The following is a 17,273-nucleotide window of genomic DNA, read 5'->3' as shown; positions in this document are numbered from 1 at the left end:
TTGTAAGGTTCAAAATATTTAAGTTGTCGTAAATCGTTATGAGGCCATTACTTCTTCTCACCTAAAGGAATTAAGTTAAACATTAACTTGAAATTTGCTCTGGAGATAAACAACTTAGGGCACTTTACGCGATCAAGGTCAATTATATCGTAAACTAAGGTTAAAATGTTAATTGTTGCTACGTTCTAACTTTAATTATTTTCCTAATATGTAGAGTTTCTTTAAATTTTATTTAATTAAATAAATGATTTCTGGCATTACGTACAAAAAAATACCCGTCACCAAGTTGTTAATTCGGTGCATTTGGGAGCGTTTAGAGTTCACTCTATCATTTGATATTGGACTGGACTCACTAAAATATTATTATCACTAAAACGAGCTGTAATCACCAATAGTGTATCAGTAAGTGGAAGTAGGTGTACTAATTTTAGTAGTAGTTTTCAAGTTGACAGTTTGTTTAGTTTTGAATATTTTAAGTCCTTTTCATCTTCTAATAGGTCACATATTTTCGGGAAAATTTATGTAACACGCGATTCCAATTTATGATAAGTATATAATATAACAGACATTATAATTTTAACGTTTGAACACTTGAATAGAAAATCCATGATATTTTACAGCACTTGACTCGGAGAATACAATATTCTTTCCATGGCAAATATTTGAAGAACATTTATTCTATTTGAGCTACATTTTATGCATTGCAATGTTATTGCAGTTGGTTTTGCAATGAGATTTGAATACGTTTTATCGCACCTGCTAGCCTTAATTTATACTAGCTTCTGGGTACAGCTTTACTCATATTAGAGATCTATAAACATTTATAAATTTATGATATGCATTTAAAAAATAAATCAAATAAAGTTCTTACTTAGATATATAATTTGGTGTCCGTGATGGAAAGAGCGTTACGGACATAAAAGACTGCCACGCATTTGAGAGCCTTCTGACAATGTCCATAGTCGGCGGTAATAGATAATATCCGATGTGATTCCTGCCTGTTGTACTATAAAAACTACATCTATGTATGTTACTAGGTATTGTTATTTATTTTAAGAATACTATTTAAAGTTTATTAATATTATTTAATTCCAATTTATTCTTAAAAAAATGTAGTTAATGTGTTATTTCAACAGTACCCCAACAGGTTCTATTCAAATAAGCTAAGCTGATATTGAGCTATATATTGAAATATATTACTATATATCACTTTTTGCCTGTACCCTGTAGATAGTCCCCTTTAAAAGAAAATTACAACCACGTAATATATATAAAATAAGTGTTATTAATATATATTTTAAAACTACACATTTACAACAAATAAAGCTAAACACAACGTATTCTTTTAGTATATATAACACCTTTTAACAAGTTTGACAAACTTTAATGATTTTTAGGAGATTATTCAAAAATTCAAGGGCTTTTCAGCAACTTATGCAGGCTAGAGCCTGAGAGCTAGAGCTGATATTGTGATCAAATTGACAATTATCTATTTGATATGATAAATACAACCTTAATGTATATTAATTAACTTAGTGTTCATAATATTCCGATTTTGCTTCTTTGGTAAATTTTTACAATGTTTAAAATACAAAATATTTTACTTTAATCGATAGTAAATGTATAAGCTTAACTGAGCACTACTGCGAAACAATTCCGAAGCCATAAATATATGTTTCTTGAATAATTTTAAGTACATTTAATTTATATATATAAAATATTGCATTGATGTTTTCACTCATTGTTGCAGTCTCTTTGTTCTTTAATCTAGAAATTAACAAAGATAACAAACAATGACGATAAGGAATTAGCAAAATTATAATGGTTTTGAAAAAACAAGGTTCATCTCCATTCTCTGATTAAAATTTGAAAAGAAAGGCTCGCGATTTGTTTTAGAGACATTTTCCCTAAAAAGGGACATGGTGTTTGTCACTGATTAATTACGTCAGTCAAAAGGAGGTTTATTTCATAAAACCTTTTTGAGACTTATTTCTGGGACAACAAATGTATTTTATATGAGCTTAATTTTGCTTTGTTAATAAGCGCTCATGGTGAATGTTTAAGCTTTGATATAACAGTAAAAGAAATCAATTTTCATTTAGTATAGACTATTTTGGCTATTAAAACAAAGAAGATAACATAAGGCTTATTAAAATTATGTTTGTCTGGCTTTTATCTATTTTTTTATTTATTTATAAAAATATGTAGTTACAACAAGCAATTCAATTGCTCGTGAATAAAAAAACATATGAATCACTACACGATACTAACTTATTAAGACTATGCGAATATGTTATAATTTAAATTAGATGATATTATCTGAAATTCCACCTTATTAGCTTTGTATCAAAGTACTTTAATGTTTAATAAGTTAAGAATAGTTCACCATAAACGTTAAGAGCACTGTTGGTCTAGCTACTTGGCACACTTATCCCTGAGGTCGACTTTTCATTTGAACATCATGAAGATCCAGGCAAGGCATAGACCCATAAGAAGGTGTGTTGCAGGCACAACAGGCTGACCTACTTGCCAATTAGAAAAAACAAATGATCACAGATACAGAAATCTCAGTCTAAGGAGTTCCTGGCGTTGATTTATAAACCTTATTACATCTGTGTTTTTTTGGATTCAATTATATGTATGAATCATATCAATGATATGTTATATTTTGGAATTTCGTTTATATATTGCGCAAGAAAAGAAACGACAGATTCCAGTACTATCTGCCGATACTGCCTTACTTTGCAGTGGCACTTGTACTCCAGTAGCAACGACGGTTTTATGTAAAGGTGATTGTAATTAGTATATGCACCAAACGAAAAGAAAAGAAAAAATCAACGAGAATTTCAAATCTCGAACAATTTGACTTGACCTAGTTTCAGGGAATCTCAAGTTTTCTTCGCAACTAATTATCATAAGGTCACTTGAAACGTCAGTTAAACTTAAAGGGTGAAGACCGATAAGTGCAGAACTCATAAAACTTTATTACTCTTAGTTATCAATTCTAAAACTAGTCTGTGAAATTTCTCTTGAAATATTTCCGTTTTTATACTGAACAATGAGTCCTCTTACCTCTTCTATACAAACTTCTTTATTGGCAATATACTTCTTCTTTATTTTTCAGACGCGTAAATTTTCTATTTGGTAACCTCTAGTACGTGCGAATAAAAAGAGCCCCCCCCCCCCCGCAGATGAAATAAACTAGATAGCGATGAATGATTGGAAAAGTAGTGAAGATGAGAGACACATGGAAGAATTTGGAGGTGACCTTCAACCCTTTGGAGGTCGGGTACTTATGTTAAAATTAATATCGAATACAGGATAATTTTTAATTTATACTTTTTGTGGTGCGTTAGGGAAAATGATGAGAGTAAACTTTTTCGTATGCGCGAGCATACCGTCTCACACAAAGCTGGTCCCCTGCAGTTAGCATAGTCAACATTTTAAAATAAAAAAATTGCCATTTCTTTACCTATGTAGAAATATTTTTTTGTGATATTTAAATTAATCCAAAAAGCTTGGTGTGCTGAGCAAGGCGTTACTTCACTCCGGGCCACCGCTTGCAACTCTATAAAGCGCAAATTCGGCCCCACATGGAATATTGTTCTCACCTCTGGGTGGGGACTCCTCAGTACGAGCTCCTTCCACTTGACCATATTCAACGAAGAGCGGTTCGAAGAGCTTAGGCGTAGATATGTCTCACTCTGCATCTTCTACCGCATTCTACAATGGATGTTCAGAGGAGTGGTTCAGATTTATTAATCTGAGCTGAGTTTCATCATTGGACGTCGAGGCAGCATACAAAATTCCACCCGTATCACCTCGATGTCCACCGTTCCAATTCCAATTTTTGCCGCACACCACCGCTATGTGGAGCCAGCTGCCCACTGAAGTATTTCCTAACCAATTCGACTTAGGGCCCTTCAAGAAAGGAGCGTATCAATTCTTAAAAGGCCGGAAAGGCACTCGCGAGCCCTCTGGCATTGAGAGTTTCCATAGGCGGTGTCACTTAACATTAGGTGAGCCTCCTGCCCGTTTTCCCCCAGTTCTATAAAAAAAACTTTATTTAACTAGATAATGCGTTATAATAAAACTTTCAATGTATTAAATTCCTTTTTTTCTATTGATAGTGTCGTTTTTTCTACAAACGTAGAAAAAGACGAAAGGTAAAGTTTTAAAAAGATTTTTATCTTGTTACGCCAAAGAAGTATAACTTCTAACGCGTGTACATAAGTACACACACATGTTATTTAAAATTGTATATAATCTTTAGTACATTAAATTCAGTAAGCATTAATTTTCGCCTGTTATAGTTTGAAATTTAGTAATTTAAATATTTACAAAGTAGTATAATGGTTAAGTAAAACATCTTAGGACATAGAATGGAACCTAAAATGGAATACATACGGTAATTTCGTTGATCACGTTTCTCACTGGGCAAGTTAATCAGCTGTGGTTTCCAGCCCGAACTTCTATTTTGCAACATTTCCCAACATTATTTAATAATAACATTTTATTCATATAAATATAATCAAATACACGCTCTCCAGTATATCAAGATATGTTTGTGAAAATTCGAAGGAATTAGGTCTAGGTCTTAGAATTATAGAATTTAGTTGGAAGTTTAAAGGAGGCAAATTAAGTTTTAAAAGGTTGTTCGAAATACATAATTTCAATTTAATAATTTTTGATGAGGGTAATCCAAATATTTTTGCTCGGCCGACGTTACATTTATTAGTATAGTTACGTCCACTATTAAGAATTTTATAGTGAGTGTTTAGTGCATGGCAAGGTATTAGCATCAGTCTAACCTCTCTTTGTTCCCAAACTGATAGAATTTCCCCAAATCCTTACGGCTAATAATATTGTGTGCCTTACTTCCTGGTAAGAAGATATTGTAACGAGGTATGTACTCAGGACTTATTAATCTAGTATAAGATTGTGTATCGATGGCCACCGAACCGTTCTTTGTGGTACAAAGGTTAACAAATAAATTACAGAAAACAGTTTGATTTTTAATAATCGGGTACCTTTTATATAGGTTCAATTATTTTAATGTACGCTAAATTATATGTATGAAATGTAACTGTTTTTTAGGTCACAGTTATTCGCAAAGACATGATAAGATCTTTCTACAAATTAAGTTTGTGTTAGTCCTTTTTCTTGAGCACTTTGCCACATTAAGAGAGATGAGGCTTTACGTAGACTTAATACCTTAAGAAATAGAAGTTTTTCTTTCTTGACTTTGACACAAATAGAGGGAATTACTAAGCTATTTTTGATCGTTTCACTCAAAACGCAATTTGCGATTATTTCGTGATTTCCTTTGTTAAGAGAGATACTTTCGTTGTTAAGTAATCTTTATCAATCCAGAGTGTATAAAACACATAGAAGAATAAACTTATTTTTTTAAGTTCTTCTCTTGACGTTAGGGAAAAATGATGAATGTAAACTTTTTCTACAAGAACATGACGAAATTTTTGAAAACATTTTTATCTTGTTACGCCAAAGAAGTATAACGTCTAACGCGTACACACACGTCTTTTTAATAATTAAAGAAATTGTAAAAAAAATATATAGATAAATAAAGAGAGTAAAAACATAGGCCCACTGATAATTAGTGTTGTTGGCGACAGGAACTAAAGTTTTTAACCGCTTTTTATTAAAGTGAAAGTTATAAAAAGTAAAGTTATAAAGACAATTTATTCTTTCAAATTTGTTACCTTGTCTTACGTTGTACAAAAGTGCATTAACTTAATTAATGCCAAGTTGTATTTACGCTTTGATGGAAACAGACAGAGTAATATAGTCAAAACTGTGCAAGATTTCGTATTTTTCTTCTCAGAATAAGACGTATTCATACTGATGCCTGAGGGGGGGTAAGAATGTAAAATGACAGACGTAACGTCAGCGCATTTTGTTTGATTGTCATAGGTCAACAGAATTTCTAGTCCAACTCGTGACGGGATTTTTAATATTATGTCGAATTGTCCAATCACTACCAAACGCACGATTTTGCCTAAGCCACATTTTGGCATTTTACTACATAAACAATTTTCTTGAATATTGTTTATGACTTTGCGAAACGTATTACGGTACGTGTTTTGTGCGTATATTTTCCTGTTTTTCATAATAGCGAGTTTGTTTATTGTATTTTTTTGAGTGTGAGTCAATATCCTATATAAGTTGTCCAAATAATATAAATTTAATATTAATATTTTAGCCTTTACAATAATGGCTTTATTTTAATCTCAATTACCTTATAAACCTATCGTCTGTTGGATACATCTCATTTTCTGTTCCTCAATATTGAGCCGTATGCTCATACTGTAAGGTTGATAATCCTAACGTATTTTCAAACAAATATTCGTACCTTTATTTTTGAATAAAGTAATTAATTCTAGGGTTTATTGAAAGAGAGGTATCCGATCAAAAGGTATTTTAACATTGACGTTTAAATCACAATCTTTATTTATTCTGAACCAATATTATAAAGAAAACTGTGTATTTTGTTTATAAATTAGTTCAGAAACAAAAAATTAAAAATAATAATTTTAAAATCGTTTTAAGTATTTAAGAAAATCAAAAGCAGTCGTGCAAAGTCTAGCTTAGATAGTTATGAATAAAAAACACCTTTTGTATTAGTATCAATCTTCTTTCTATTGGAAAAACTGCATTTCGTAAATGACTATTTCTTGAAAATGTAAATAAATAATATGCATTAAAACTGAATTCTAATTAAGAAATTTTGGTCTGGTGGTATTTGTAACTTTGTATGACTGCTTAGAAAATTTTACTATGGAACTCGAAACACAAAAGCTTCCTCTGGATCATCAACCTTCATATCCACATTCAGTTTTATGTTAGTTCCCAAGTCCGTTCAGCGTGATATGAAGAAATTTTCATGAATAGTTATTTGCGATAAATGCTTAGGGCAACCATCTACGGAAAAAATAAATTATTGTTTTATATAATAGTATCATATTAAAGTACTAGCTACCCCCTCGAACTTCCTTTCTCCTTAATGTGGTTTTAGTTAGCCTTAATACCGTGACACGAAATAATAATTTCACTGTATTATCATCACTATAATTTGAATTTGATTTACACTTCGGTCTAAGTAACACGTGGTTGGCTATGCTAGAAATAATTGAATTTCACGGTATTTCGTTTACTACAAAATAAATTTAATTTATACTTTAGCCTCAATTACACGTGGTAATCATGATATTTAATTGTAGCTTATATGACACGTTTGTCGGTTTACCATTGCAGTGCCATCTATTGATTACTTACTCAATCCAGTCGAAAAGTATCGACATCTGTTAGAATCTTTTGGAGATTGTGACTGTCAATTAATTATAGACAAATAATTTGCAATAAAATAAAATTGCGACTATTATTAAAAATCTAAGCTATCCTATATCTTAAGTTGGACCACACTGCTCACGGTGTGCCAATTTAATTTAAAATCGGTTAAGTAGTTTAGAAGTCCATCGCGGACAAACATCGTGACAGGAGATTCATATATATTAAGATTACGGAACAACTCATAATGTTATATTTATTAGACAAGCCATATGAAGGTTTTAACATGATTATTAGCGACCTCTTCATTATTGTTATACATGGGCATAAAAGACTATATGAATAATCAATAGATATATATGTGCGACAGTTCGGTGTCTCACATTCACCAATATTAAAACAAGAAACAACGTACCTTTTTGGGTCTTAACAACAAAAATATCATCATTTTCTTTTTGGTATTAAAAATACATACAAACAACCCTTATTTTCCACCCTGATACCACAAATCCCTGTTGTTAATAGCGATATGTAAGTATAAAATATGAACAAAACAACATTTGCCCAGTCAGCTAGTAATTAAAAATTGTAAAGCAATTCTCTTGTTATATTTAATTGAGAATTTGTTGATTCAGAAAGATTGCAAGATAATTATAAATACATTTTATAATGTCGTGATAATAACGCTTTGTAAACTCATATGATGAAGAAAATCAATTTCTGGTTCAACAGGGAGCGACCGTGAGGGCAGCATACAAATACCGTAGTGTAATGTAAATCTTCTTTGACATAACACGGTCAGTGCCTTTGAATTGCATTTTATAATCCCGAGATTATAATTCTGAAGTATAATGTACCCTATATTACATATACGGGCTTATAATAAAACGTGGATGGAATTTCCCTTTTGTTTACTTATAATTATAGTAATATTTATTGAAGTGAAATTTCAAATTGACGCGCAAATTCACTAAAACCTGCGATGTTTATTTAAAATTTAGGATGAGAGTTAATCAAAAACACGACTAGTGTCTGTTTAATTATTTTTCCGGATGGATATTTATTATTGTTGCGATACCGACAACTAACATAAATAAGAAGATTTCTATTTCCTAATGTGTCTAATGAGTAAAGACTACGAGAGGAATACATTTTTATTACAATATGGAAGTTAGGTTGTAAAGAAAAACATTTATATCTCAAAACCGTAAATTATACTTTCAATTTAAACAACGTTGTCACGATACATCAATTATAAATGAATTAAATGGTTTTATATTAAATTCGCGTAAACCGTATAGTTACTTAAATATATTGTTTTGGGAAAGTAAATGCATTAACGACTTAAGTGATTATGGTAGATAATCCGGCGGTTCCGTTGCTTAATGGTATTTGATGATAATTGTGTGGGCCTGGGTATCCGGAAGCTATATCCAGGATGCTCCCTTCCCTCGGTGAAATAATATGCGCTGGTTCGGCTTTCGCGTGTCAGTAATAATAAAAAAAGGAATCAAAGGAAAGGATTTTCATGCGTGAAAATGCAATGAGAACTTAAGAAGGCACAGCGTGAACCATAAATTGTCAAAGTAAATCTGTCAATCTGACAGTAGTGCGTTTGATTGATTGCTGATTTTCAAATGTTTTGCGCTTTCGCTGCGCACGAACGTGCGCACTGACATATTTTATAATCGACGACTTTGACAGCTGTGGTGGGACGGTAACACAAATCATTCTGCATGCCTATCCATGAAATATGAAAATCTCCCATGAAAATGGAGTAGCAGGCAGGCAGGACTTCAAAGAATTCAGTCCCAGCAGGTCTTCACCTAAATGGTATCCAATTTTTTCTAAATATGATGGTTTTCTTCAAAAACTTCCAGCATAAACCTCCAAAGAGCATTATAAATAAAGGGACTCTGAAAACAAGCAGCATTTATCAACGGTCCGTTCATCCGAATAATTTTCAGTTTATTGCCGTCGGATTATGAAGCTTGTTATTGCATTCAGTACTTTGCAACGATGTGCCAAGAAGCAGGCTGTAGGTTCATAACCAAAATGTTAAATCTGAAAAAAATTGAAGGAGCAACTAGCTCTTCAGTTCATTAAAAACTAATGTGGAGGAGGTTCCACGACGTTTGCAAAATGGTGGACTACACGAGACAGCCTGTAGCTGGGGTGAGTCTCGTAAAAGTGAGGTCATGATAGCCGGTATTAGAGATACGTACAGATTTTCATTTCTGTAATAAGGTTATAATAGTATGAACATCTCAAGCAACACTATTTATTTTTGCGTAGTAAAAATAAAATTGTGGGTAAGCAACGTCTGTTGATACATGTTCCAATTGTTCCAGTGTTGTTGACAATGAAAATCCTTACAAACCTGGATTCTATTTTATTATTTGGTCACTCTAAATCACTAATTGTTTTTAGATAAGAAATAAACTTTGTATACCCATCTCCCAGATATTGCTTTAGTACCGTTTGATTTATAGTTATGTTGAGTTAAATAGGTTTTATACTGATATAACGTTACTCGATTTCTATTCACGTCAGGTACGTATGACGCCATCTTAGATATGGGGTTATTTATAAACCAGGGTTTGAAGTTCACTCTACTGTAAGCATAAATACGAGATAAGTTTAAATGAACACTAACTTATTCGAGCTTAGTGATATATAAAGACCAAGGGAAAATATAATAAAAACTATGGATAATTGTAATACTATCGTCAAAATAGCCACGATACAAATTAAACAAAACAACATAATACGTAAAATTATTGCGTATTTGGAAGGTGAGAGCTATTTACCTTTTCTAGCCCTGCATTTCTCTATAAGAAGAAAAATGCATTTGACCGTTTTTGCGTTCAGGACTTTAACGCAATAGTTAAGTTATACTTTTGGTATCAGGGCAGATTGGTATTCTTGGGCATTTTGTTTGTAGATGGTTTTGTCATCTGACTTCTGTTAATTTTTGTTTTATGGCATGCTAGCGAGGCTCTTGAACCCTAGTCCATATGTTCCGGATTTCGTGTAATTCCATTTTGGTAGGAGATTTGGTTTTGGATTCGAAGAAGGCTCATACAATTTACAAGTTAGCTGAAGAGTTTTATCTCATGAGGCTTCACTGGAGTTTATCCGGACGACCGACAGATAGCTGCAGAGTTTCCAGCTGGTCTACTTTGCTTTAAACCAAAGAGACTATAGATGCGTGGTTTTGTTTCGTTGTAAAGCCAACTATTTCCTTCCAGACATACATTAGTGTACATTAAGTTACCTATATGAATAAATAATGTATATTTTTTTTTCAATATAATTTTTCCTTATTCGTTAATAAGTAATTTTTGCAAAACTCTTAATTGATTTTTACGGTTGTAGTAACCGTGACTCTCCGTGACTCTCGTGAAACTCCATGAGAGCATATGGTGCAACCGTTTAACGAATAAACTGAACTCTAATATATTTCAGATAATTTACATAACGCCATAATACATTGTGTGATATTATGAATGTGTGTGTGTGCTATAAAAAAACTGTGCTATAAATAAAATTAGTTAAAATGTATGTTATTCTTTGGGTTAACATTTTGTAAATGTTTTTCGTTGGTGAATTATTATTATTATAAATCAATACATAAACCTAATAGTAATCAATCTGTTTTATTTTTTAATAAGTTTATTTGTCCTACAATTATGCGCTAATTACCTACTTGGAACATGTGTCGTCTAGTCTACAGTAATCATATTTGTCGTTGTTTTTGTTGACTGAGATGAAAGGGTTTTCATCAGTGCTTTTAATTTAATATACAAGGTCCTCGCGGTGACCCTATCATCACATCTGTTTCAAAGGGCTACCTCGCTCGCTTTGTTTATTTATATACAATCTTATGTTACTTACTTTTATCTTATATATATAAATATACTGGACTGAAAATTAAAATTTCGTGTCTAAGGCGTTACAATAGATCCTTGCCCTGGTCTGCTCTTTAAGCCCCATAACTCAAAGCATGGGGCAATATACTTGTCATGTTTATCATCATCTTAATACAGGTAGAATGTAGATGTAGGCTTGTGTGCAAACTCTAAATTCTTACTTCCGGGCATCAAACCCAGGCTTATACGTCAAATATTGGCGTATACAAGACAGATATTTACGACCTTAATTGTAAGACTCGGTGGCATGTCGCTTTTGAATATTTCCCGTAGGCTTGCGTATTTATACCAGGTCAGCGAACCTGGAATAAACATAATCTGAAATGTATATACTATGTAATTAAGACTATATCGTATACTAGTGAAATAATCGCGAATATGTTACATATACATTTACACAATAATAACACATGGAATACTGTTCTCACCTCTGGGCGGGAGCTCCCCAGTACCAGCTCCTTCCACTTGACCGTATTCAACGAAGAGCGATTCAAATCGTCGACGACCAATCACTTTCCGTGCGGCTTGATCCCTTGACGTTGACCACATTTACCATGGGAAGTGTTCAGAAGAGTTGTTCGGTCTAAAACCCGCAGCTGAGTTTCATTATCGGACGTCAAGGCAAAATACAAAATACCATCCGTATCACCTCGACGTCCGTCGTTCCACAACTGAGCGTTTTCTAAGGCACCAGTGGAACCAGCTGCCCACTGAAGTATTTCCGAACCAATTAGACTTAGGGTTCTTCTAGAAAAGAAGAACGAAATTGAAGAGACTTCAATTCTTGAAAGGCCGGCAACGCACTTGCGAGCCTTCTGGCAATGTGATCGTCCATGGGCGGCGGTATCGCTTCACATTAAGTGAGCCTCTTGCCCGTTTGCTTGCATTGCATATTACATTAAAAATTAAAAAAACTGTTTAATAATTGTTATCATTTACACAATTTGTGTTCTTCATCGTAGTGAACAAGTTCTACCACATCAAGTTGACATATTACTATTGGATATTATGATACCTCTTTAAATGACCATGAATACCAGTCGGTATTGGTATATATACTTATTACATTCAGATAAAGATGTTCTATTTCAATGTGTAGTACAAGACAAGTTAAGTGCTATTTTTTACGTTGTACGCCTAACGTGGGGACGACGATACATTATTTTTATGGCACCACAATCATTTTCAGTATGAGTCTGAAACCTAGACATGTTATAAGGGATCGCTGGGGCATTTATCGAAAGCATTTGTTTCTAGTATCTGATACAAAGTGAGGGAAACCTAAATCGTTTTATTGTATTGAGGTTACGATGCTATTTCAATCCTAAAACAAACGAACAATTACATTAATTGGAAAATATATCATATGGTAACACTTATCAAGGCACTTATGAAGGCAACTTTAACTTTGTATAGTTAATAACACTTTATATGCATCCATGCAACACACTCATACTTTTGCACAGACTCAGAAAAAGATATTTCATATAAATTCATCATGGACATGAACATATAAATTTATTTCTTTTAGTGCCTCTCCATAACTAGAGATTGCCCGTCAGTGTCTTGAAGCATGTCTTGTGTCAGATGCAGCAACGCTTCGGCAGTTGCAATATCCGTCCACCCCCTAACGTTGCGAAGCGAAATAAATATTATTTTTGAAGATTCAATAAACAAATTATAATTTAGTGTAACATTATTTCCGGTACGACTACATAAAAGCAATATACTACTGATCTATTACACTAAAATACATTTATATTTAAGTGTTAAACCTCCATCTTGATATGGAATATACGATTTTCCACAGATAATAAACAAAATGTGAATCCGGCATGGAAGAAGTCTGTGACAACTGCAGTCTTTACATAGACGAGAATGCAACTCTATGGAACAGCACCCAAAACGTCACCATCAACAAGTTTTATTTTTATCAGGTTAGTACCAAGTTATTAATTTATAAGAAGTTTTCCAACGGGCATTATAATAAAATGTTACATCTAGAAACAAACAAAAATAACAATTAAACTAATTACATCCTTTAATTCAAACACAGTTCATGTTTTAACGCATCCATTAAAAATGGGTTTCCATGGCTACCCTTTTTCAGCATCATGTCCCATAAAAAGTCCCAAATAACTTGACTTCCTCGATATATTCTCTGATTATAATATTTGAAACCCTGTATGCTTAATAAATTAATAAAGTTTTAATTAATTTAATTCTCTCGGTACTATAAGACCAATCAATAGAAATAGGAAATATTATTTAATACATAAATGCATTTTGAAGCCGGCTCGAATTTTCTTTTTAAATTTGTTTATTTGCTTCAATGCTCTCAATATGTAACAAAGAGTAAAGCATACTGATTCTCAAAAGGCCGGACACTTGCGAGTCCTCTGGTATTGAGAGTGTCCATGGGTGCTATCAATAAACATCAGCTGAACCTCTTCCCTGTTCTATAAAAAGGCATAATAATAACAGGCGCGTTATGATGTCCATTCGTAAAAACATCCCAAATAATATCCAAAGCATAAACACTACGAGTTCTCTTACAATTTATCTTAACATTAATTTTAGCACTCAAAATCTACTAAAATCTCACAAATCGGCCTTTCAATCTCAAGAATCATTATTAACACAAAATTTGTCACTTTATCCAAAATGTACAATGATAAACCTTAAAGTGTAAATAACAAGACTTAAATTTGAACAACACTTTTTAAGTGTGCACTGTGAGTGGATCTCTTTTATTAATTTGACTTTTATACTGTAAGCATAAAGTTTAATATTGCTTGTCACAGCAGAGTACAGATACTTGGGTTTCAATTAATTGTTTGAGGACGCTGAAGGATGGGTCTAGACGCAGTATTCTAATGGTTTTGAAATAGTAACACGTATTATTTCTGTTTCAACCGGATGTGACGTCGTTAATATCGCAAAACGAAAAATTAATTGTTAATTTTTATTTAAGAAAGTTAGTTAATAACAGTACATAATGTACTGTTATTAACAATATTTTAATTACTTTTACCCGCCGGGTAAACCTTTGATTTTGGTCAATATAACCAGTATGTTCTCCTAAACGATGTCGTAAACGATTTTGACTGCATTTGCAAAAAAACTTTACCATAAGAATATTTATAATTAACAAAAATATAAATAAATAATATACACAAATATTTTTGAAATACTTATGAAGCTGATACGAAAATTACATCCAAAATATTTTAGAATCTTATGTCATATGACTTCAGTATCTAAAAATGCAATAGTTGTCATAAACATTGACATACGGGAGTCAATTATATATCTCGTTTCTGAATATCACAATAAGTTTCGACACTGAATACTTGAACACGTGTTACTATGTTTTCACTCACCCTATGTACATGTTCGAGACTGTTCACTGTTATAAAGCTTTTTCATAGAAACATTTCTATGGACATGTCATAAGCATGTTTCAATGACCCATGAAAAGGTTCCCGTCAATTTATTCCTAGAAAATTTCTGCATCGAGGGTGTTTATGCAAAATGTATTTTAATTTACAACAAAAACCCATTAGTGTTGCCTTGTTATTCAGAACTCTCAACCGCTTTGCATTATGTTATAGATTTAATGTTAGTCCTTACTTTAGCATTATATAACTTGATGCTCGATAATATTATTAATTCATTTCGAAACTAAATTTTAGTTTAAAGAGATTAGAAAGTTAACGTTCAACTGCTTAATAATTGACTGGACAGATAGTTAGTCCAGTAGTAAGTACTTCAACGTTGTCTCACCATACACGTTTGCTCAAGAATTACAGAACTGAACTTGTATTACAAGGATTGTACGTTATTATGAACACCTTTTTAATGTCGTCTCAAGAAAAGTACGCGATTTTTTTCTAATTTGCTATACGCATTCAGTAATATATCAATGTTATCAATATTATTTTTAATAAGTAATTAAAAAATCAAATATACAGTACTTACAATACTTTTTGTAATTATTTGTAGGTAAATGTGTTATTTATGTTGAATAATAATTAACAGTGTTGCATCTGGCATTGTACCGTCAATGCTGACAGCATTTCCTTGATGTCTTGCGATCGTTTTTTTGTTATTTAATTTTAAATTTATATAATAATAAAAACACTACTCGATTCTTCATATTTAGTTTCATGTATCTCAGAACATATGTAACCTGAAAATAAATTCTAATTTTTTTTTTCAGACAGCGCAACTCGCAGTTCTATGGGTACTTTTGGTGGCAATCGTCGCTGGCAACGCGACAGTTATTCTTGCTCTTCTCCTCACGAAGACCAGGAAAAGTCGGATGAACTTCTTTATCATGAATTTGGCTATAGCTGGTTTGTAAATTTGCATTACATAGAAGTCACTGTTATTCTATAGAAGTGCTTATCATGGTCATTATCATGTAATTATTAAAACGAATATTTAAATACGTATTATAAACGTAATATCATAAATCGTATGTATTTAGGAAAATCACCTTTTGTATGGCATTATTTACAATAATTTACTAAAATAATTAAAAGATCTTTCGACTAGTCTTTAAAAATCGACTTGGCGTATTATTTTTGGAAATTTAAATAAATTATTATTTGAGTGAGACACTGTTGTTGATATAAATTTAATAACGTACAATATGATATGTAGGATACAAATAATATATGACTAATAATGTAAAATGTAAAAATCCTTTAAAGACAAATTTGCGCCCCATTGTGTGTGGCAGAATATCCGAACTTACTATTGAACCACCTCACACATAAATTATTATTATTATATATCGAACGGTCTACTTAGATCACTATTATAGAACTCAGGATTAAAATGAAATAATCTTCATAAAACTAAAATTGAGATTTAACGTAAACTATTTTATACATAAATATTTTAGCTACGTAAAGAATAATTAGATGCATTTCCCCTAATTCAGTTAATTACACTTAAAGTTTTGAATCATTTCTTTTCTGTAAAATAAATAGACTTATTTTATCAAGCGTAAATAGAGAAAATGAGTAATGTAATCTACTAGTAATTAGCCTTAATATACTATACATCTTTAAAACTCTGTCGGCATGCAATAAATCATGTGCAACATTAGTTAACTGTCTTAACTTCTTGGGATACAGTAACGATTAATCTCTGAAATTATATTAGCTTGTAAACTTTAAAAAGATTTTAGAATTAAAAATAATTTCATGAAATTTATGAAGTAAAGACATACCAACTTTTTTTGTTTAGACTGAATTGTTACTAACTCTAACTATAACTACATCTTTATTATATAATCTGAAAAAAGTTATTATTATTATTGTTCATGAAATGGTTTTGAATCCAGACTAATTTTTGAGATACAAATATCGGACTTTGTTATTGCATAACTCGCGTGGCTTGAAAGGACAAATTTATCAAGCGTTGTATATTGCAAGGTGATTCTTTGCCCACTGCCTACTTGTCCCATACACATATACAAAATTGCCACCATAACTTACAGTTTATGAAAAACTTTTAAAAATCGCTATTTATTTTTATCCGATAGTTTTTTAGTTAAACATGGCAACAATTACACCAACGAGGCAAGAACAGTAATAAACAAAGTAATACAACGAATCCAGAATCTGTTTGTTTAGTTAAGAATGATCATTGCGAAACTATATTTGTTTAGTTAAATCTAAAATTGGATTTCACTTTCAAGTACCTTCTAACACGTGCCAATATGTGCCAATTAATGCATGCCATACGCTTCGATAATTCTTGAGTACGCAAAGGTTGCGCGTTAGTGATACACTGAAAGAAATTAATTAAATTAATCTTTGATCTTATTTCATACATTTCAGGATTATATATGAAAGTACGTTTGATGTTTGATACAAACAACAGAGTTTAGTTTAGTTCGTACATTAATGTATAAAATATTAAAGATTTAAATGTTGATTATGAATTAGTTTATATAAATGTGATTAATATTTAAATGATCCTGATGATGGCCTAATCCTTGTGATTGATTTGCTCCAG

The 17,273-nt window shown here is 31.9% G+C and overlaps 1 protein-coding gene across 1 annotated transcript in view; it reads left to right on the top strand.

Annotated features, from left to right (window-relative positions):
- Positions 1–17,273, top strand: part of LOC123711830 (cardioacceleratory peptide receptor-like) — a 53,407-nt gene that overhangs the window by 15,085 nt on the left and 21,049 nt on the right. The window contains exons 2-3 of the mRNA XM_045664657.1: positions 13,051–13,177; positions 15,463–15,598. Of these exons, the coding sequence (XP_045520613.1) occupies positions 13,076–13,177; positions 15,463–15,598 (238 nt within the window). The 5' untranslated portion in view covers positions 13,051–13,075. The remainder of the gene's footprint in view (positions 1–13,050; positions 13,178–15,462; positions 15,599–17,273) is intronic.

Source organism: Pieris brassicae, chromosome 7 (genome assembly GCF_905147105.1).
Source record: "Pieris brassicae chromosome 7, ilPieBrab1.1, whole genome shotgun sequence".
In the NCBI taxonomy this organism is placed as follows: Eukaryota; Metazoa; Arthropoda; class Insecta; order Lepidoptera; family Pieridae; genus Pieris; species Pieris brassicae.
This window is presented reverse-complemented; position numbering and strand designations above follow the sequence as displayed.